At 39.1% G+C, this 21,499-nt stretch overlaps 1 protein-coding gene across 4 annotated transcripts in view; it reads right to left on the bottom strand.

Moving 5' to 3' along the window:
• The window catches only part of WARS2 (tryptophanyl tRNA synthetase 2, mitochondrial), a 47,185-nt gene that overhangs the window by 10,527 nt on the left and 15,159 nt on the right, over positions 1 to 21,499 (bottom strand). For 3 of the 4 annotated variants that reach the window (XM_052794671.1, XM_052794673.1, XM_052794674.1), the window contains exons 2-4: positions 15,119 to 15,376; positions 3,199 to 3,279; positions 1,373 to 1,458 (exon numbers count right to left, since the gene is read on the bottom strand). In XM_052794671.1, coding sequence (XP_052650631.1) covers positions 1,373 to 1,458; positions 3,199 to 3,279; positions 15,119 to 15,376 — 425 coding nt within the window. Of the gene's footprint in view, positions 1 to 1,372; positions 1,459 to 3,198; positions 3,280 to 15,118; positions 15,377 to 19,904; positions 20,269 to 21,499 lie in introns of those variants that run through there. The other variant, XM_052794672.1, reaches the window with a different exon arrangement.

The raw sequence follows: 21,499 nt of genomic DNA on the forward strand, positions 1-21,499 counted from the left end.
CCATTTTCCTGTCTCTTTGATCCTTGGTTCATCTGAATTAGTACTGTTTCTCCCTTTCCTCCAGCTCTTAATTCTTCCTCATGACTGCTGCTCCCTTCCTGTGTTTCCATTTCTCCCTGATTCTTGTTTCTTAGATTATGTTTTTACACTAAAACATGTCTTATTAAAGATATTATGTCAAATTTCTTCAGAGATATTGTTTCTCTTTCACTTCCTTGTTTTGTGTTCTGTCTGGACAGCCTGCTGTTAATACACATGGTAGCAAACAAACCACAGGCTTCACTAAGGGATGATGAATCACATGATCTTATTAGAGATGGAAGAGACATACATGGTTGAGCTCAATCAAAGCAAGGTGATTTCTCATAAAGTTGTCTAAATTTCACCCTTAAATACTGCTTGACAATCAAACATGACTCACTGCTTAGAAGATCATTTTAACATTCAAATTCATTCTGACTTTTGCTTGCTTCCCATTATTTTCAGTTAAAATTCAAGTGAATTAGAAATACCATCTACTGGTCTTCTAACATCACTGTTTTCCCCTACTAATGATCACTTAGGAATAAATTTCTCTAGATACATTTTTCCGGGTTAACAACTGGCTAATCTTGGTTATTCCGTCCTCCTAAAGTCTCTATCCTCATAGTTCTGTATTACTTCTCTGTCCCAACAAATATTCACAACTTCACTTCAGAACAATTCCACAAAGTACATATGCTTGGAATATAAAAATAATACGTACTGCATTGTCTCTAACATTTACTTATTGAGACAGTTTAAAACATATTATGAAATACAACCAGTCACGACAATGCACTACAAGTTCTATCAGCTAGGCTACAAACTTAGGCATGCTGAGTCACCAGTCCATCATCAGGATGTGTTTGCATTGCACCACATAGTCCACCTCAGAGAAAACTGAACTAGCCTGGGTGCCACAAGGTGCAGTAAATTATTCACTTTTTTATCAGTATCAACAGGCCTACACAGAATCCCACACTAACATGGGTATACTCTATACAGCCAGTTTAAGTATCGCTACAGTACACTGCATATAATAAAGCATAACTACTTAAAAAGTCTGTGTGTGAACATGTAATATGTATAATTAAACATCAATGTCTTATAATTCCTTAAGAATTATTCTGAAGTGACCAGCTTTTTCTCTTTACAGCCCTGTGAGTTGCTTTCAAAACAGGCTAGATTTCAACCAGCCACTTGAGAGGCAAAAAGCTGTCATCCATTTCCAATCTTCTGATCTAATCACACCCAGCTCCCCCACTTAATAAGTTAGCATGTTGACCTGACGAACATTTATTCTAATGCAGCTGAACAGACATTGCCCATGGGCTCACATTCTGCCTCTTACTTGTACAGCAAAATATCTGCTGCTTGAAGCACAGGGTAAGTCAACAAACCAACAGTTCCTTCGTTATTCTGGCTGGCACGCTTCATCTGTTTGCAAAAGAAAAACAGACAGGAATCACGCTTTTGGTTAACAGTATCAAAGTCTGTGATTTTAATTAATTAGAATTCTAACTAATTTGAGTAACTTATTGTGTAACTCTAGAGAAAAGTGTGCCATGTAAAATCCACTCCTTGTGAATACACACATCCCATTTTGTGTCCTATATTCATGACTTTCCCTACACTGTTCTGATATTGTAGTGAGGAGAAAACATAGGCTTGTGTTTTCTTTCTGTTCGTAATCTTACTAATGAAAACACAAAACAATCAAGCTGGGTTCTTACACTTATTATTGATAACACTTTTAAAATAGCTTTTTCAGCAATAAATTTTTGAAACACTTTATAATAGAGATATAAAAAGGCATTAATACCTGTGTTTCACAGAAAAGAGATCAAGACAGTGATCACACACAGTCACCAGGAGAGTCGGTGACAGCCCAGAGGAGAATCCAGAACTACAGAGTCCAGCATTCTCTCCATTAGTTCACGCTGCTCCCCACAATCCACCCACTGTCCTGAAGTCCTTTACCGCTCTAGGACATGGATCATTTAAATCAAGATAGTCAGGCTACAGATACTAATTCTGTTCTAGCAGTGGCAGATCTACTTTTTGCTTTTAACAATAGTTAAATACGCTAAACCCCTTGAAATCTTAATTATTTCATTAAGACTATTCAAATACCTTTAGATTTTTCTCACCCTCTCATACAGATCCTGTCTTCTGTCTACGTCCCCAAGTGCCTAGGGTTCAGGGGACCTAAGGGTTCAGGGGACCTAATTTGCAAAGCCTAGCACCTGTAACACCTATCTGTAGATTTGGAAAGTCAATCCAGTCAAAGTTGGATTTAAGAGCTTAACTTTAGAACCTTAGGTTTGAAAAGGTTGGCTTTAATCTATGCCATGCATTAACGCTGGTTGCTGTATTTAAGTTTTACTGTTTTTATTTAATTAAGAAGAAAAACAGGAAAAAAGAAAACATCTGGAGGTATTTAAGAGTGCTCTGAACTCTGCAAGCCAAACTGCTCTTCCCCCCCCCCCCCTTTTGATACTTCTTTCTCCTGCCTTTTGGTTTTTCTGCTTACTAAATGCCAAAGTAAAATACAACGAAATTAAATGCAAGAACTCCGTTGATGCAGTCACGCTGATGCATGACCAAGATCAAGAAGATGAACATTTGAAATTTGTATCAGCAAACATTTAAGGTGCCTTAACTTTATCACTCAGCACATTTTTAATATTTATCATTCCTATACTCCCCTTCCAACATATGCTTCTTTTGCACCCTCTTCCATAAAATCTACAGAACAGCCACTCTTCACAGTGGAAAAAGAAAAGCTGTTTATGGAACTCTTTAATCAGCAAGGCTCAAGGTTTCCACCGCAATATCATGCAGTTGTTTTGCATTATTAAATAAACACTGAAATAATTCCAAGCATTCTAGCAAAATCAGTTTAACAACACTAAACAAGCCTCCTATTTAGTACAGTTTCTGCAAGTCTCTGCCAAAAATACTATCCTGTAGCTTCCAGCAGGAAAACATTCACTGATAGCAACAGACCTGGAAAGACGCATTTTCCTCCTTCCACCATAGGACTAGAGAATTACTTAAATCTAAAGCAAGGATAACCATGACACAGGTGGTACTTCACCAATAGCAAGTATTTCAAGGACTGCAGTTCTACTGAATTCCCATATATTTCCTTTCCGTTTATGAAACTGTCCATACCTTCCACTGGGGCAAGCGTAACAGACGTGGGACGTTAGTTAAGCACCCAAGAATCCAGGCAAGTTCTGCATGCTCAGGAACCTGGAAGTACAAAGTCAGAATCCATTTTAATCTTAAAATTAAGGACCCTGACCTGTCTGCAAAACATGGATAACAGTTGAAGTCAAACTACAGTACAGCCTAAATTGTGGCTAAATTTGTCCCTCAGTTCTGCAATCCTATCAAAACTGATACTGATGTGCAGGTGAAAGGGAAGAATCAGGCCTCCTCACACCCTTTGCTACAAGAGTGTTTTGAAAAGATGACAGAGGAAAGAAGATCCCATTTAAACTCATACAACAAACTCTTCATTTAACATTCTGGGGAGACTGTGGTGATAGTGGAATTTTAATAGTTTCAGAAAGACATCAGACACAGTGATTGCCCCCCTCCTCCTAAGAGGAAGACTTTCTATAGGCAGAGACAAGAAATGTGCTATGCAACAACCTCTGTTGGATGGATCCTTGTTTAGTTTCTTTATATATGCTCTTCAGCTTTTGTATTTCAAATATGCATTTCAGAATTAGTAAAAGAGGCAGGCATTGCTGATGCATATGTTCTTTAACTTCTTTCCTGTAATTTTGTCTGTTGTCAGTTAGCTGTATATATGATAATCATCAAAAGAAAAAGGCGATCTATGTTCTGCTCCTTTGCTTACATGTTTGATTCACTGTTTTCAATATTGGCAGGTTTGGATGTTTAAGAGCATGCTAACCATCTCAAAGATGTTCAAAGCTTCATGCTTGCAACATGATGCAACAACCCAGATAGAAGGCAGTAAAAAGTGTTTGTTAACAAGTAAGAATTACTAGCATTGTTAATGGCAATTCCTTTGTTGTCATATTTCAAATGTAGTCATTTCCTAGCTAACAGTCATTAGACTATTTTGGTGGTCAATGTTGTATAGAGGTATCTGACCTCAAGACAGCAGCTCAGCGGTTAGAGATATTAAATATTCCAGGCTGATTCTCTCTCCCTTCTTTCCACTGTTCCCAGAGGTTTGGGTTTTTTTTCTTTTTTCTTTTAATTTCCTCATGCTTATTTGACCTGCAAACTTCTGTGCACAAGACGAAGTGCAGCAAGATGCACCAAATGTACCTTCTGCAAGATACAAAGAGTAAACTGAACTTTATAGAAAATACTAAGCTCAAGACCCCTATTTCATTTAGAAGGAATAACCATCTGGTTCAAAGTGGTTTCTCATTCCTTTCTTCTAGTCACGGATAGAGCGGAGATGGTGCTCTGTTGCACTTGTGTTGACAAGGACTCCCTTTAAAAGCCATGCAGTCATTGATCCAGCTTTGTCAGACGTTGCTTCCACAGCCAGGACTGCATGTGTGTTTCACTGCATCAGTGGCTTTGACGTTACATCAGTTACCAAAACACCAAGTGATCTAAACAACATTTGTTGAGTTGAGTCCGCTCTGGGTCCTAGCAAGTTATACTCACTTCTAATCCTCAAACACACACAGTCCTTTCCTAAGTGAGGCTAGAGTCCTGAATACTGTGAAGAAAAAGCCTGATAAAAGGGGAGAAAATATAAAAAAAATGCACAGAAGGGTAGAGATTTCAGTTGGAAAAAATTTCAGTACTGGAGCATAATGAGTTAACATTCATCACCCAAATTGCAGTAACTGACTGTATGTTGGTCTGTGAATCAGGAGGTACTAGGCTTAAACCACAAATCATTTGTCAGACTAAATCATGGTTTAAGCTACTGTGTTTTACTTGGCAAGAGGGGCAGGTAATTGCTGCATTTGGTTGGTCACCATGCATCAGCTCAAATGTGGTTACTCATTAAGCTACAGTACTCCATCACTTTGATTGGATAACTTTGGATACAAAGAAACTGGAAGAAGTGAAGATGTATATGATACCAGTAAAATAAAGGCCTAGTCTACTCTTCCTTTCCGGCACTGAGCAATACCAATGGATCACAATTAGAAGAAGCCATTCTCTCGGACAAACTCAGTCAGTCTCTTGCCCCTGAGTCCATTTAAAATTCTGAGCAAACGTCTTCATTAAACAACCAAAACATAAGAACGTAAGAAATAATATTGTACTGGATCACAACAGAGGTAGCTGTAGCCTAGCCCTGTTTCCAGGAGTAGCAACAAGAGATGGCATTTGGGCCGAGCACATGAGCCTATGGCTTCCTACAGTATCTTCCCTTTATACTTCTCAAGCATCCATAATTGTTGTACTAGGGAATATCAGAAGATATTAACAGATATTATCAGAAGATATTATAACAGTCCTGTTAGTATCCATGTTCCCCAGGAATGTGTCTAATCCCTTTCTGAACCTGCTGATACTGCCCACTTCAAAACCTCATGCAGCAACAAGCTCCAAAGGTTCAAATCTGATGTAGAAAGAAGTACTTTCATTTACCCACTAAACTCTCTGTTTACTAGTTTTGAATGCCGCCTGTTTCTTGTATTGCACAATTTGGTGAACAATTCCACACTCGGTTTATCCAGTGCTTTTCTGATTTTGTAAACTTTGATGGCATCTACGCCTCAGCCTTCTCCTCTTCGAATTGAAGCATCCCAGACTTCTGAATTTTTCCTTTTAAGGCAGCTACTCTGTCCCCTGTAGCATTAACCCCCCTTCTTTGTACCATCTCCAATTCACTTCACTACTTCCCTCTTGAGATGCAGACGCTAAAGCTCTACCCAATATTCAAGATACGGGCACACTAAGGTTTTGTACAGTGACGAAACATCATTTCTGTCTTGTTCTCAATACCCTTCCTGGTGATACAGTGATGACGACATAGTTGGCTTTTTTGAAAATTACTTGTGCTGAGCCAATGATTTCAGAGAACTACCGATGATGACTCCAAGACTTTTTTCCTGCATTGCGACTCAGCTGAATACTGTGTAAAGAAGGTTTAGATTACTTTTACCTAGATGCTTTACTTTACATATAAAGCTCTTCTACCACTAATTTGCCTACCCACTCTATTTTATGAGTTCTTTTGGAGTTCCTTTCCTTGGCATATCATTTGACTACCCAGAAGAACTTAGCATTGCCAACAAAATTCTGTTCACTACCTTCTTCAGGTCATGAATGAAGATGTTGACCAGAAAAGCTCCCAGCAGGAATCCCTGAAGGACGACTACTGTCTGTGCCGTTCAAAAAACAAGTGATCACTATACCCTATTTGGCTTTCAAGTCTAGCCAGCTGCAAGACTAGTAATGAACATTTCCTTCAATACATTGCTACTTTTTTTTTTTTAAAATAAGAATTGATACAGAACCTTGTCAAAGGCTTTTCAAAAAATTCAAATCCATTATGTTCCTGGGATGCCCGTTATCCACATGCTTAATGACACCCTCACAGAGTCCAGCAGTTTAGTGAAACAGGATTTCCCTTTAAAGAAACCATAACAACTCTCAAAAGAGACAATTTACTCATGCACTCAGCATTCTATTCTTTATTGAAGACTCTACCATCCCTGGTAAGATGAAAGTCAAAATCATCAGTCTGTAATTTCTGGGGTCCCATTTAGAGCTCTGCTTGTGTACTGCCAACATGACTTCAATCTACTACTTCTCTGGCACACCGACCATTTATGGTGGCAGACTGCACACCTTGGCCACCAGTTTTGCCATTTCAATCGGAGTTTTTTTCAGACTCCCAGCTGAATGCCATCTGGTGTCTAAACTGCCTATCTTTACCTAATAGTTTCCAATCAATTAAGGTTATTCTGTGCATATGTGAACCAGTAAAGTACTTAATTTGTTTTGTACTTAAAAATCTGACAACAGAAGTACCCTCTGGAGCTATGATGTACTTCAGGAATGCCCCACCTTCCTGAACGAGAACAGATAATAACAAGCTTAGCTCTTCTCCAATGAAGACATCAGTTTCTCAGCAGTGACCTCTCCCCAAATACCCCAGTATAAAAATACTGCAAAACATGAAGAAACAGAATTACATCTCCAACAATCAAAACTCACAACCAGTGACAGTTCCTGAACTGTATGTCAAACCAGCCTCCAAGAATGTCACAATCATTGGTAAGTCTGAAAAACAGCTATCTAATCTATTAAATCCTTCATGTTGACTCCAGCTACTTCTGTGTCCTGAAAGAATATAATAGCCTGTTTTCAATATAAACATTATTTTGTCAGGAAATATTTCTTGCAGCTTGGCTGAAAATATTTGGAGGACTAACAGTCTTGCAAGTCCTCTATTTATTGTTTCCCTTACAAAGCCAACTATTTCCCATTTAGCAGTTTTCACAAAAAAGCTTAACCAGATCCACTTAGTGACACCCCCTCCTTAGACAGCCCAAATCATACCCTTTCCTTTTCTCAGTAAATACATCAAGTTTCTCTCCTTGTTCCTGCTCTGTGCTCTCACCCACTTTAACACAGTTTTCTTTCCTAATCTGTAACAAGTCTGTAAAAACCATCAACATTTCTCAAGGGGTCGAGATGGTCATCTCTCTGCTATTACCAGCGACACATTTCCTCCTTCCATTTCCATTGCATTAAGCATCCCCCACAACCTGGCTTACTAATCACTAATCAAAGAGTTATTTCCAGAACAAAGTACTTCCATTCCTTCCTTGTGGCCCAATGAGCCCGAGTTCTGCAAAAGCCAGATTCCTTTTATTTTTTTTAAAGCACAGTTATTTAACAGAGGTGACCACTTCTAAGTGATAATGAGCAGTTATCTAGAAGGCACAATCATCTCTGTTTCTTCACCTGGCTGAGTGCCCTGCTCCTCCCTCTTTACAGACAAATAGCTTCTTAATTGTTCACTTGTGCGGCCTTTTGACATTCTTAAACTCAGATCACAATTTACACTTGGATCACCTCTGGGGCGTTATATGCTGAAGTACAGCCTCAGGGCTTCTCCCTGCAGATCTATTACTTTGTCCTTAATCCTAGCTATTCCCTACCAAGTTATTGCTGCTATTCCCTGGCCACAGCCACAGCTGATGATATATACATGGAAAACCAATAGCTACTTTTAGTCCAAGTAAGTCTAGATGACTTTTCATGCTGAGACATACAGCTGAGGAGGACAGCAAGCAATGAGATTCAAGAACAATAACAGAGGGAAAGGCATGGATACTGTGAGCAGATCTGAAAGCAGGCAAATCAGCAACACTGGAACTCAGCTTTCTGAGGCTTATTATACGAAGTTTTGTGTGTGTGTGGGCAGCTGAAGTGGCTTCCTGCAAAAAGAGATTCAGTGTTTCATTTTCAAGATGGATTTCCTCAAGTTGCAACTTACAGCCCTTCTCTGTAAGGGACTGCAAATTTCCTGCATATCTGTTATGTGGAAACAGCCTCCCCTCAGCAGTGTAACCTCATTAAGGGCTACATTTTAAATGGGCAATAAATTTCAAAGATTTGATTTTGACAGTGTAGAGGACAAACAAACAAGTCTGGGGAGGTAATTTGGATAGCTGTGTACTAAAAGAAATGTGAACAGAGAAGGGAAAGTGTCCTAAATTTCAAAAGAAATTAAGCTTTTTTTTAGGATTTTTGTCTCTTCTTGAAGTACCAGTTAGTGCTTCTAAAAAATTCAAGAGGCCTCTCAGAAGAAAGTGCTGCTCACATTTATTTTTCGTGAATAAGAGGTAAGATTTTATTAAAGCCTAAGCTTGCAAGCAATATGTTCAAGATACTTGGTAATGCATCTCTGTATTGTACAGCTAGAGAGAATAACGGGGCCATAAACAAGACAAAATAGATTGCTCTTGAATCAAATGCACACAGCAACTGAACACCCAATGAGATACTTTTATGACAGAAAATTTGACATGGTATCCCAAATTCCTGTTCAAAGAAATAATTCAAGTGTGGGTGCAGTAAGTTCATGGTTACAAAGGCAACATCTGATTTAAATAACATGTTAAGTGATGTATTGAACTGGAGAGTGGTTATCTAGCTGTCATTGTTAAATCTATCAGTATTTACAGCTTTCACTATTACCTTTGAAGATTTTAATAACTTATCCTTATTCATATTTGGCTAAAATTTACAGAAATAAGATCTGTCTCTCCTTTCCAAAGAGCCTGACCAAGAATACGCCTACTGGAATCAGGTTATACTGGTTATAAATGCAGAGAGAGCACAGTAATTTGGCCAAGGCAGCCTTTTCCCTCTCTTTATTCATTATGAAACGAACTTATTTTCAGAAACATTCTCCTAGTCTAACCCACAATATCGTTTGAGTAATTAGTTTGGTGTGTCCAGAAGACTGGTGGAGAGAGGAACATATAACAGCTATATAATAGTATGAGATAAACCAGGTAAATTAAGGAAGGAAAAAAAAAAAAAAAAAGAAATCTTACTGAACCATGACTTTTCTTCCCACTGAGCTCTAGTTATGTCTAGCCTAGTCCTATGGGGGAGAAAACAGAGGGACGAGAGAAGCAGAATAATTTTCTAAATTAAACAGTCACATACTTCCTCTTATGACAGGAAGTTTTCAATGGACCATGCTAAATTAATGTACTTTAATGAATTTATAAGCTATGATGCAATGGAAGCTTTAAAGCCCCTCTGAAAATTGGACAAGAAGTAGCATGAATCCATTCAAACTCTGCCCACAAAACAAAGCAGCTGGATATTTCTGGAAAATAATAGCAGTGAAACAGTTAGTGCACACATTTAAATTGTCGTATTTTGGCTTTTGGAGTTAAGGCTAAGACAAATTGGCAAATTCCCACCTCCCAGAGTTACTGCTTCAATTTGCCTGCACATTGCAAGAATACTGCAGCTGATTATACTCAGAAAATAAATCACCCCATCCAGAAGGCTGAAAACTGCAATTTTCCGCCCAGAAACTGAACGTTACGTTGTCCAGAAACTCGCAGGACTCCTCAGAGAAGTGTTAGTGCAGCATATCAAGCACTGCCTGCTGAATCAACTCTGATGGAATTTTTAGTTTCTCTTGGGATATTTAGCATGTGTCTACTACGATAGGTAGGTGGACAGGAAGAACAGCCTGAGACCACATAAAAGCAACAGCAGTTTCTAAAATTGTTTTGACTGTGAAGCAGATGAGATACAAGATGGTTATGGGTAAGAACTGAAATGTGTATTGTACCCACCAGGAATCAGAGAAAATGGGTTATACCATATAAGCTTACCATGTGTGTAGATTGCTTAGTGTCTTCATTATTTCCCCCCCGTAGCCCTTTTTGTTTTTAATAAAACATTCTAAGTTTTATGAAAGTCGACTGTTACAGCTTTTATCAGTTATGGTATAATTTAAGGAATATATTTGCTCTTTCTTCTAGTATTCTCAGGATATGTTGTATAAGTCATTATTCTGTTACTTCTTTTTTATGCCTGGTAGGCAAAGGCAGCCACTTAAAGCATATCTTGACATTATTTTCTCTAAGACCAAAGAGGGTTTCATACATCTTGCAGCGTGCTCCAAATAAAAATGCATAATTTTGAAATATGCATTTATTTTTATTCTTACAGAAATTGTCACTTCTATGACTTGTCTTCCTACTTAGGAAAATATAATTAAACAAGCTGTAATGAAAGAGCTTCTCTCACTGGGAGGCCATTCTAGTGTCCAACATATTCCACAATTGTGTTTTCCTAGATACTCTAATTAAATGTGCTTGTTTGTAACCCTTCACAGACCAATGTGGTTCCAAACACTACCCTAAATATTCATCATCATCCTGCTTGCTTCTAAATATTTCCAAGTTATTATCACTTGTTCTTTGTAGCCACTACTTCCCTAAGCTGGAGTTCAAGTTTGTATATTGTAATATGAGTGTGGGAGGTATCTGGTGAACTGCTATGTCTGGAGACCAAATATACAGCCAGCCATTAACTTTTTGTTCATATATGGTATAAAAAAAAATGTAATTTACAAATGGTAGATTCTGAAGCATACAAACCTAATTTTCATCAAACTAGCACTTTCCATTTATAGGTAACTTAGCTGTACGCCTGATTCATAAGAACAGAGGCCATATACCCTCTAAGCAATACAATAAAAATCAGCCTACACAAAATTCCTCTCACTTTTATTTCATTTTACTTGCAAGGCAAGGACATCACTAAAATCAGTTCTGGGACTCCAAGACCCGTATCCTTATCATAGCAGCACCTTTTGGATCTGGTGTAAACATGAGAGGTATCTGCTCTCACCACACTTTTTCCCAGCAGTCAATCTGTGATTAATATTATTTAGCCTTTTGTCTCTTGCTTGTATTGGGAAGGATGATAAAATGTGGGAAAACTCTGGAGGCAGGTATTTCAGATAGCTCTGGATTAGAGATTTGATCTGCATAAACCCTGCTGTAAATAAAAGCCTAGTGACAGTGAAACCCTTACCAAATGCACATGCCTTTCGAGAAACAAAGTATCAATATTTTTTTCACATATGGCAAACATATTCCAGAGAAGCAACACAAGCAGCAACAGAAAGAAAGTACAAAAAGAGTAAGCCAAACAAACAAACAAAAAAATCCCCCTCTTCAGCAATTCTAGACCATTCTTGCCCAGGTTAATCCAGAGAAGTAAGAGGACACAGCAGCATTTACAATAGTGACTGCACGAGCAATTCCCTTAATGGGGCTTACCATTACTAGCATACTTTTCCAGTGCAAGAATTTCATTCTGCTTTACTGCTACAGAATCAGGGTGCTACCAGACATTAGTTGTAGCTGGTTTTGGTGATAAAAACCAAAAGTTCTTATTTCACAATAATTTTGTCGCATGATGTTTGTTCAAAAAAAATGGACAGAAGTGTTAATCAGAAGTAACTGCAGTAGCACTTCTGTGATCTATAGATTTGGTAATTTTCAAGATAGAACTCAAAATACAGCAATAATTGTAGCATGTTAATCTACTGAGAACTCTCTCATTTATCAGTTTGATCTGCTATTGAAAAGAGAAAGCTACTTTGCCAATAAGCAAATACCTAACCAGTTCTCTGTTTGCAGCTGGATTTTCACTGCTTTCCTGATGACCTCTGGAAGTACAACCTGTTTCAGTATACAATCTGTTTTGGTCAATTTGCTTTACACCTCAGCAAATGTTTGTAAACAAAATTGTGGCTTTTTAGACCACCCTTGGAGACTGCTACAGTGGCTGAAAAAGAGAGGCCAGCTCTTTTTTAAAAACTGAGCAATTAGCAATCCAAAAATCAAGCAATAAACTTTCTTGATTAGCAATAGCTGCAATCCATCATACACCTTTGTTTTCAGGAGCAATCATCTCGATATTATGACATTCCATAACGTACTATTTCATTATCATACTAAAACAATAATCACATTAGCAAGGTTCCCGTCTCCTTTCCTCGCATCAAGAGCTACACGCAGATATTCCTTTTAATTGCTTCCAGAGAAACATCTGGTCCTGCCAACGCAATTGTAACAGACCACAGTGCATCTCTGGGTATACCTGACCACTACATACAGCTTGAATAGACTTGTTTTGGGGAAGTCAAACCACTTCAGCCTGAACCATTACTGAAACAGTCTGGATCCACAAACAACTGTAATACTCCTTCTTCTGCTTGCAGTGTGACAATGAGCATTCAAAAATGTGCTAGAATCAGCTACTTCTGAAAGCTGTATTGATACATGTGAGAGAAGTATTAGTAAAAATACGGTTCAAGACATCATCAGACACTGCCCACAGAAAGCAAATACTTAATGGTTTAGATTGAATATGAACAACCACCGTTGGATCTGGACAGATAAGGATACCCAGAAAAATTAAGATAAAAGGTAGTCTATTTAACAGAGGCCAGCCTAACCACCATAACATAAACCAGAATCATCTTTGGTGGAAACTTTTGTTTGATAAAGCTGAACATTTTTCAACTCTAGCTATCTAAAGTTTTCATTGGTTGTTGACTGTATTGGTTCTGTAGAAGCATCGCTTACAGCCCTGTCCTCCCATCGTTTCCCGAGTCTGATACTTCCTCTTTGGGGACTCAAAGTCTCAATCTCTGCGTTATTATATTGTGAAAGACACAACATGCTTTCTGTGGCTGACTGCAATCTAAGATCCTCACTGATAATCTGCTGGCTTCAAGGCAAGTCTGCGTGTTGGCTTTAGCAAAACCTGGAACAGCAGTAGTTTAGCTTTTAGACTCACAAGAACATAAGAAAAGCAACACTGGGACAGATCAAATATCCATCTCTGACAGCAACCAACAGAAAAGAGCATAAGTACGGAAAAGCATAGATACTCTCCCAACTGTGACTGCAGCGCTTCCTGCAGAGGTGGCACCTCAGGTATATAACAGTCCCCAACAGATTTTTCAGATTAATTTGTTGAGTCCTTTTCTGAATTCATACACATTTCAGCATGCACTGTACCCTGTGCCAAGGAGTTCTGTAGCCTAATTGTGGACTTCATGAAATGCAGCATTGTTTTGCTCATGCTGAATCTAATAGGTGTTACCTTATTTTGACACCCGTTAGTTCATGTTCTTCAGTGGATAAAACAGTTGTTCCCTATCTATTTTCTCTATTTCACTTGCAGTTTTATACACCTTTACTTTATTCCTCTCTAACCGTAATGTGCAAATCATCTCTCTTCTAGGCTGAAGAGTCCTCTCTGTGTATCTAGTCACTGATCCTGTGTTGTAACTAACTGAATTGTTCAGTTGCTTGAAAACAAGAAATAACAAAACTCCAGACTGGTTTTTACTGCATCACAGGCTTGTAATTCACCTTAAGGTTTTTCCAGTTAAAGTCAGCCTCAATGAGAAAGAAGTTAAGTCAGAGTAGAGCCAAATTAAAACCCAAGCTGGTAACTTATTTAAAAGGATAAACAGATTTGAACAAAGGATAAATTAATTTAAACATATCTCCACTAGAATTCTGAGCTAATCTATTTAGATTGGTTTTTTAATACAGAGGAAAAGCAAAGCAGGAAGTGTATCTGTCTTCATCATTTCAATATCCACCAGGGATATGGAGCTACGATTGCCAACCACAGGAAACTCTGCCTGTGAAGAACCATGTTCAAAAGAGGAATAGAATACCATGATTTCATCTCACATCGATAAAATTCAGACCCTGTGCACACCACCTTTGCAGTTCTGTTGCAAGTCAGACATCCATTTAAAGATGTCTTCACAAGACCAGAAGCTATGCCACATCTGCCTCTGTGGCAAATTACAGAATGTTGCCAGTTTAGAGTCAGTAACAGAAAGTTAACCAGGCAAGAAACTAAGTTATGTTCCAAGAAAATGCAGCATGCAGTAGATTAGGCTGACATATGCCAAGTAGGAAGGTAAGCCCAGTACCCCTTGGCGTGGTCAAGAGAAGCAGCAAATATTTCACATACGACTTATCAGATCAGGTGGAAAAAGGTGCATGTGAAAAGGTTATGGCAAAGAAGGGAAAAAAAATCCCAGAGTAGACGTAACTCCCTGGTGATTATGATGGAACTGACACAAAACTTACCATGCCAATCGCCTGTTGGAGATACTGTGCAGCTGAAAGATTAAGTGCTAAGTGCCAACACAAAACCATAGAAACACGTTTTACTTGCCTTTATGGTTACACAGACTATGTTTATGCATTTATGAGTTAACCTTTTGTGACTAAAGTGAGACTTACAGAGCTAAACTAATGCTCTCCTAACAGGTTATTTTCAGTATTTTACTCACAACTCTCACAAACTCCTAGCTCTGCTTCAGAAATTTAAAATGTACTTAACCCTGAACGGACTCCTCAATCATGGTTTCAGCCACTTCAAAACACCAACAAGGGCTAAGTTTGAAGTCCAACATTGCTAACATTTTCTAGGACCACCGACACAAAGATGATGAAGGAGTTCAGTAATGCTATGCTCATTCACTAACACGTGTGGAAAGCCACTCAATGAGAAACAAATCTAACATAACAGGAGCACTAACCAGCGACTGTCGGAATAGGAAACACTTCTTTGGGTCAATACCACAGGCAAGGATGGCAGCAGTGGTGTCCAGTATGTTCTGGCGCAGGACAGCTGGTTCCTTGGGCATGGTGAGAGAGTGCATGTCCATAATGCTATACAGCACTGAGCTGCACTCTTCCTGCAGATTCACCCAGTTCTGAATGGCTCCAAGGTAGTTACCCAGATGAGGCGTCCCAGTTGGCTGGATACCAGAGAAAATCCGATCCACGACCATATTCTGTTACAAAGCATTGGTAAAATTAACACATGCATTTTTTTGACAGATTCTTTTATATTTTAAAGTCATTAATAAAGCCTCACTTATGCCTGTCTCTTCTCTCCTACTTTCAGTGTATTCATGTATAAATTACCTCAGGATTGACTAAATATAATTGCAGAAAGTCAGTCAAAATACTCTATCTTACTGCAGAGAGAGTGACAACTAGTGTAATTTTAAGCTGTCAGATGGCATATGCAAACAAACGTAGCTGTAAACAAGCTGTAAACAAGATTTCTAGATCTCAGAAACCAAGTGGTAGATTCTTTCATCCTTTTCTGCTCCAAAGCTGTATGTTTCTCTTTAGTACATTATCCACTCTGATATAGAAACTTAGGGTCACAGCACAGAGAAATGCAAACATTTTTGTTGTAAACATATGCAATATCCCAGCAGATTGCCATCTTAACTCCCATGAACATTGAAGTCTTATTTTTCTAGCTGCAAAGAACATTTTGAGCGGTGCCTGAAAGAAACCTAGTCCTTGACCCAAAGGTCAAAGAATAATGAAAGAGATTATCAAAGTTCTAAAACTACCCATCTTGGCAGCAGTAGAGTTTTGAAAAGGGGTCTACAAAGAAATACTGCTATAGCTCAAGATCACACCTGGAATACTGTGGATGCATCAGTACCAGTAAAATATCAACATCTGAAGAGAGTTCACAGAGAAGCAGCAAAAAATTATTAAGAAGCTGAGGTTGTGAGCAAAGATTAAAAAGCTCAAAACATGTAGAGCTTGGCTAAGTGACAGTTACCACCTTGGAAAGTTTGTTTTCCTGCATCCCAGCCCTTCATCTGACCATTTTCTCAGAGCCCCAAGCTGTCAGCATATGATCAATTACCTCCCCGACCTTTCCAAAGAATTCCCCCATATTCAGAAGTAACTCAGCAATGCTTTATGTGAAAATGCCTGTTACAAGCCAAGTTGTAAGAGCATGCAAGACTGCTCGACTTATAAACGAGGGTCCCACCAACCTCAGCAGGGAGTCCCAGTCACAAAGCTGCACAATACAAACCCTCGAACTCTGTTGTGCAGCAGGAACATCAACTTCACTATGCCTCTGGCTGCATGATTTTTTTCCTGCTAAATTTTATAAGCAACATCTCTAACAAAGTAGAGAGAATTCATTTACTCATGTAGTCCATTTTCATTTCTGTGAATTGCTTAAAAATGTATGGCAGAGAAAAAAAAATACAGTCATATAACTACAAAACCACACAAAATGGCAGCAAAAGTCAAGAGTCAAGTACCATTATTTTTAACTATTAAAAAAAGGACTTCAAATTGACTTAATTCATTTTGACTCAGACTCAAGAATAATTAATGAGAAAGTGTTTCCAAGTAGAATAGGCCTTTATTTTTTTTTTTAACATGATCTATAGTTCAGAAAAGTCTAGCCCATTTCCTTCAAAATTTGCTGAAAAATTCTCTTTGCTTTCAAATCAAGCCTGTTTGTCAGATCAAGACAATTTTCTTATCCAATGTTTAAGTGTTTGTGCTGACAGGTAAGAACAGGTTTGGGCTGGCAGCCTGCTAATTTCTCCTGCTCACATAAATGCCCACACATTTAAGTCCAGGTGGTAACCCCCTCACCCCATCCCAAACATCTTCTTGACTTGTAGTATATTCTTGAGTCAGTTTCTAAGTGCTCTTGGAGATCCTCCAGAACAGGAGCTGCAAGGTAGTCACTGCAATGAAAAGCACACCATCTGCTCCAACAGCAATTCTAACTTCCAGTTCCCATGCTCCAGTCCTTGACCACCTCTTTTCTCCATTACACAAAAATGAAATGATGCTACTCAATTCCTTGTTTGCCATTTGATGCCTTGTTTTCCTAGGAACCTACCTCAGAGGGTTTATCACCACTCACAGAACTCACTCACCTCCCACTAAGCTACTACCTGGCCCAAGAACTGCAGCCAGCTTCTTGATAACACTGACAAGGGGCAGGTGCTCACCTAGAGAAGGAGGCATACAGCATCCCAACATACATAAATTAAATGAAGTCTTGCAGAAACTCGAGAAATTCAGGATTCACTAGGCTTCAGAGCTGTAGTTCTATTACTAAGGGCATAGAACAGTTGCTAGGCAATGCAACAGGTACTTTACAGGCATAACATTTGTCTTTAGCTTCCCATGTTCCTGCTCTTCACGAAAAGAATAAGAACTCAAGAAGAAAACAAGGCTATAAACAGATGATCACTAAGAGGGTGTTCTGCCCCTACAGGGATCTCAGAACAGCTGGTTGTTTGTCAGAGCACATTTCCTCTTCTCATCTCCCTGTCTCCCCTCACTCAGTTCAAATCCTGATGCTCGTTCCCACAATTATTTCTCCCCACAGTGCTGCCTGCTTTCCAGTGCCCATTTATATGCCTGTTCAACCACACTCTTTTACACAGGCTATAGCTTCTTACAGCCCTACTTTCCATTTTCTTATCAGACAGTTTAATCCCTCCTGTGTTCCTGTATTCTCTTCTTCCTCCACTTGTGCTTTCCACCCCCTGCTTCCCAGAAGAGGTCTTGCATGGTATATCAAGACAGTAAGGAGGCACAGAAAATGCCATATGGTAAGGAAGCTATTACTGCCTTGAATCCAGTGATTTTATATAAAATATATTTCCTACCTGCAGTGTTAGAATAGCTAAGAAACTTCATATTGTTTTAGAAATCCACTATGGATGTGCATCAAATAAAGTATGTTAGGATGACCACGCTAAAGCATGGTGCAGAAACTTGCACATTTTTCAACTGCAGTCTAGACAAAGACAGCATCACCTGAAATGTCTATTGATGTTACTGCTTCTTCTCCCTGGAACCCTGAAGCTAGTGCTACTTCAGTGCAGGAACAGCTCTACCCCCTGGGGTAACTGTTATACCAGAAAGCAGGAATCTCTGTGCAGTCAGCACAGATCAGCTCATGTGCCAATACCTTCACCCAAAAAGAGCTGGCACACTGAGCCTGTGGAGGACAGTTCTGTCTACAAACCTTGTCGGTCCCAAGTCCCGCAGACTCCATTCCCCCCCTCAGTCCCTGCTTCTTATGCTTCCCACAACATGTTCGTTATCTGCCTTTTCCCCTTCCCGGATCACTGCCCAGTTTGTAGATTATGTCACTATGAAGAAATTGGATGTATTCGAAAAATTACATCCCCTACTTTGAGTACAATATACTCAAATAGATGGTACAAATGCAATAGTGACATTTAAATAGGCAGTTTGAGAACGTTTTTCACCAAGAAAATACAAGACTGATCAATGTCTCAACATAAACCATACATTCAAATTCTGTACTAACTCCAAATATTTGAAGGGTAACAATGAGCTAATTAAAGATAGGTTTATTGTAATACTACATAGGTTAGCATCTGGTGACACACTCCATGTTGGAAAGAAAACACCCAAGTACAATGTAAAATGGGCACAGTTTCATATGAAGAGAGAACAAAGTTCTCTGTCTATCCAGTAAAGAGAATACCTGTGAAAGCAAGCATGGCATCTTTAATGGTGCTTGTATGTTCAAATGGTAAACAACTACTCATAAAAGGTTTGTTCAGTATATGGGCAATAAATACCAAGTTAAACATGAGAAACAAACAGTAGCAGTATTATACTAAGTCTAAGCTCAGCAATTACTTAACCTAAAGTATGGAATTTGCAGAAACAAGTAAATCCAATAATGAAAACTGAGCTGGGCTGGATCTGGGTAAAGCACTAGCAAATACATTACAAAGAACAAACCCACTCTGGCTCCCAGCTGAGGGACCAGTTGACTAGAAGTCTTTCATCTTTAACTCCTTTGATTCCATTTAACAACATAAAGTACGAGATGTTACAGCAAATAGGGTGGTATGAAATATTCCATTGTGTTAGCAGAAGTCTATATTAAAAAAAGCCCACACAAAACACCCTTAAATGAATCTTGGATTTCTAGCACTAAAAATATACAGAGAACATTGCTCCTTTGGAGAGAGTTTATGTTCCCTGTTTGTTCGCTCCATGAGAAGCAGCGGGCAGCATAGCAGCGTGGCAGGGGAGTTCTGCCTGGTACCATGAAATCATGGGGCTGGAATGTGCTTCAATGGAGCTGTTAGGTCAGGGGATGGGAGCTGTGCGCTCGAAAGTACTGGAGTTGGAAAAGGATAAAAACAAAAGGAGTGAAGACTTCCCAGTGGAGCAGAGTGAAAGCCACAAGACATGCAGCTCCAGCCCACAGGCACTCACTCATTCAGACATCTGTAGTATGCACAGTGTGAGCCTGCTGTTCGTATGTTTAACTCTGTGTGGTGTGTGCACCTACACCAGCAGTGCTGCATGTTAATCTTCACTCCTGTTAAAAGCATAGTATCTGACAGATGTTTTAACATCTATTATTTATTTTCTCTCAATAAGGCTTCTGTATGGCAATTCCAAACGCCACAGTGCATTTCTCAGCAGCATTTCTAAATGAAGCTTGGCCCAAAACTCATTAAGATTCAGGTGTTCTCTTACCTAACCTCCTTGTTCATGATGAGATAAACGACTGCTGCTCCTTATACCGAAAACCTGTCAACTTCCAAATGCTCTCAAATAATCAGGAATAAGCATTACATGCTTGTCCCAGAGCAGGATGGCTGAAGTCTGGCCCCGACACCCTGCAGTGTGGCCATATCCATTTTCAATGCAAAAGAGTTGACTGGAAAAGATGATAGCTTCCAAAATCCAATGCTGCTCTCTTGGACCAAAACAGAACTTTTTCTCAGTATGTCACACTTGTAGTAAGGAGAGCTACAATTGTCAAGGCCTCAATTCAGCAGTCAAAACCACACTCATTCCCTGCTCATGAGACAAATGTTTCAGAACTGGAGAACACACCAAAGTTGCCAGAGTTAAGGAAAAGACCCACGCAGATCAAAACGTCCCACGTCACTAGCCAATTCTTAGTACCCTCACTATACCTTTCATGTTTAGCTTTATGAGTTCTGTGAGCGCTGAATACAAGTATTTACCTGTTGAATACATGTATTTGCCTGGCACAGTCAACAGAAAACTGCTTCTCAAATATGTAGTAAAATCAGTCATAATACAGTTCCTCCACTTCACAAAGAGGTTACACAAATAAAATCAAGTGAAAGCATTCACAGGACTTAAGTTTTCAGAGCCTCTCTTCTTTATAACTCCACATAAATATTGCCATCATACACTTGAAATGACAGCAGACAAGCTACAATTATAAGGGAACCTTATGCCTACGCTTTCATCTCTGTGAGTTTTAAAAACAGAAAAAGCTAGCACCCATGCAAGGAGGTAAGAGAAAGCTGCCAACAGACAGGCAACTCTCAGGATTGCTTTCTCCTTTTAATTTGGTATAGGAAAACATTTATACAATTATGTAAAAGTATACATAAACATTTGGCTGGTTAGAGTCCGGTTTAAACCTATTATTTAACACAACAGACCATAAGATGATGACATTAATCCCGCCCTAGAAGTACAGAGGCAGTACATCTCAGCTTCTCAATCTACCCAGTGATGGGGGAGACGGACACTTGTATTTTCAAGACTCCCATCAGCCAGATATAGAGATATAAAAATCAAATCCCAAAGAGTCTTTCGCTAATTGTATCCTTTGAGTAACTGAAGGTTAAGGACAAAGCTTCAGACTAATTAATTTCTTTGGACTTTGTTCATAAATCTATCCCAGCAAGCTAACTGATGGGAGATAGGCTTATGCCTCTATAATGTATCTAACAAATATTTCCATCTTTAATTAAAAAAAAAAAAAAAGACTTGCTCACAAGCTCACCTTTGGGCTGAAACACATGCAAGAGATTTCAGACCCCAAAAATACGCTGTTACAGAAAATTATGACAGTATTACAACAGCAGCTGTACAATAGCAGCTGCAACAGACATCACCCCACAACCCACAGTGGTGGTTACTATTCACATGCTATAGCGTTTAGCCGCTCTGCTTTATTTTAACAGCTATTTAGTCAGGGCAGAACAGGTGAAGAGCCAAGTGAGATCTGCAGCATCAGAGCTAATTCTAAACACAGGTGGTGGGCACGACGGAGAGAGCAGGAAGTCGACAGGAGAATCACTGCT

This window comes from Harpia harpyja, chromosome 8 (genome assembly GCF_026419915.1).
Source record: "Harpia harpyja isolate bHarHar1 chromosome 8, bHarHar1 primary haplotype, whole genome shotgun sequence".
Taxonomy (NCBI): domain Eukaryota; kingdom Metazoa; phylum Chordata; class Aves; order Accipitriformes; family Accipitridae; genus Harpia; species Harpia harpyja.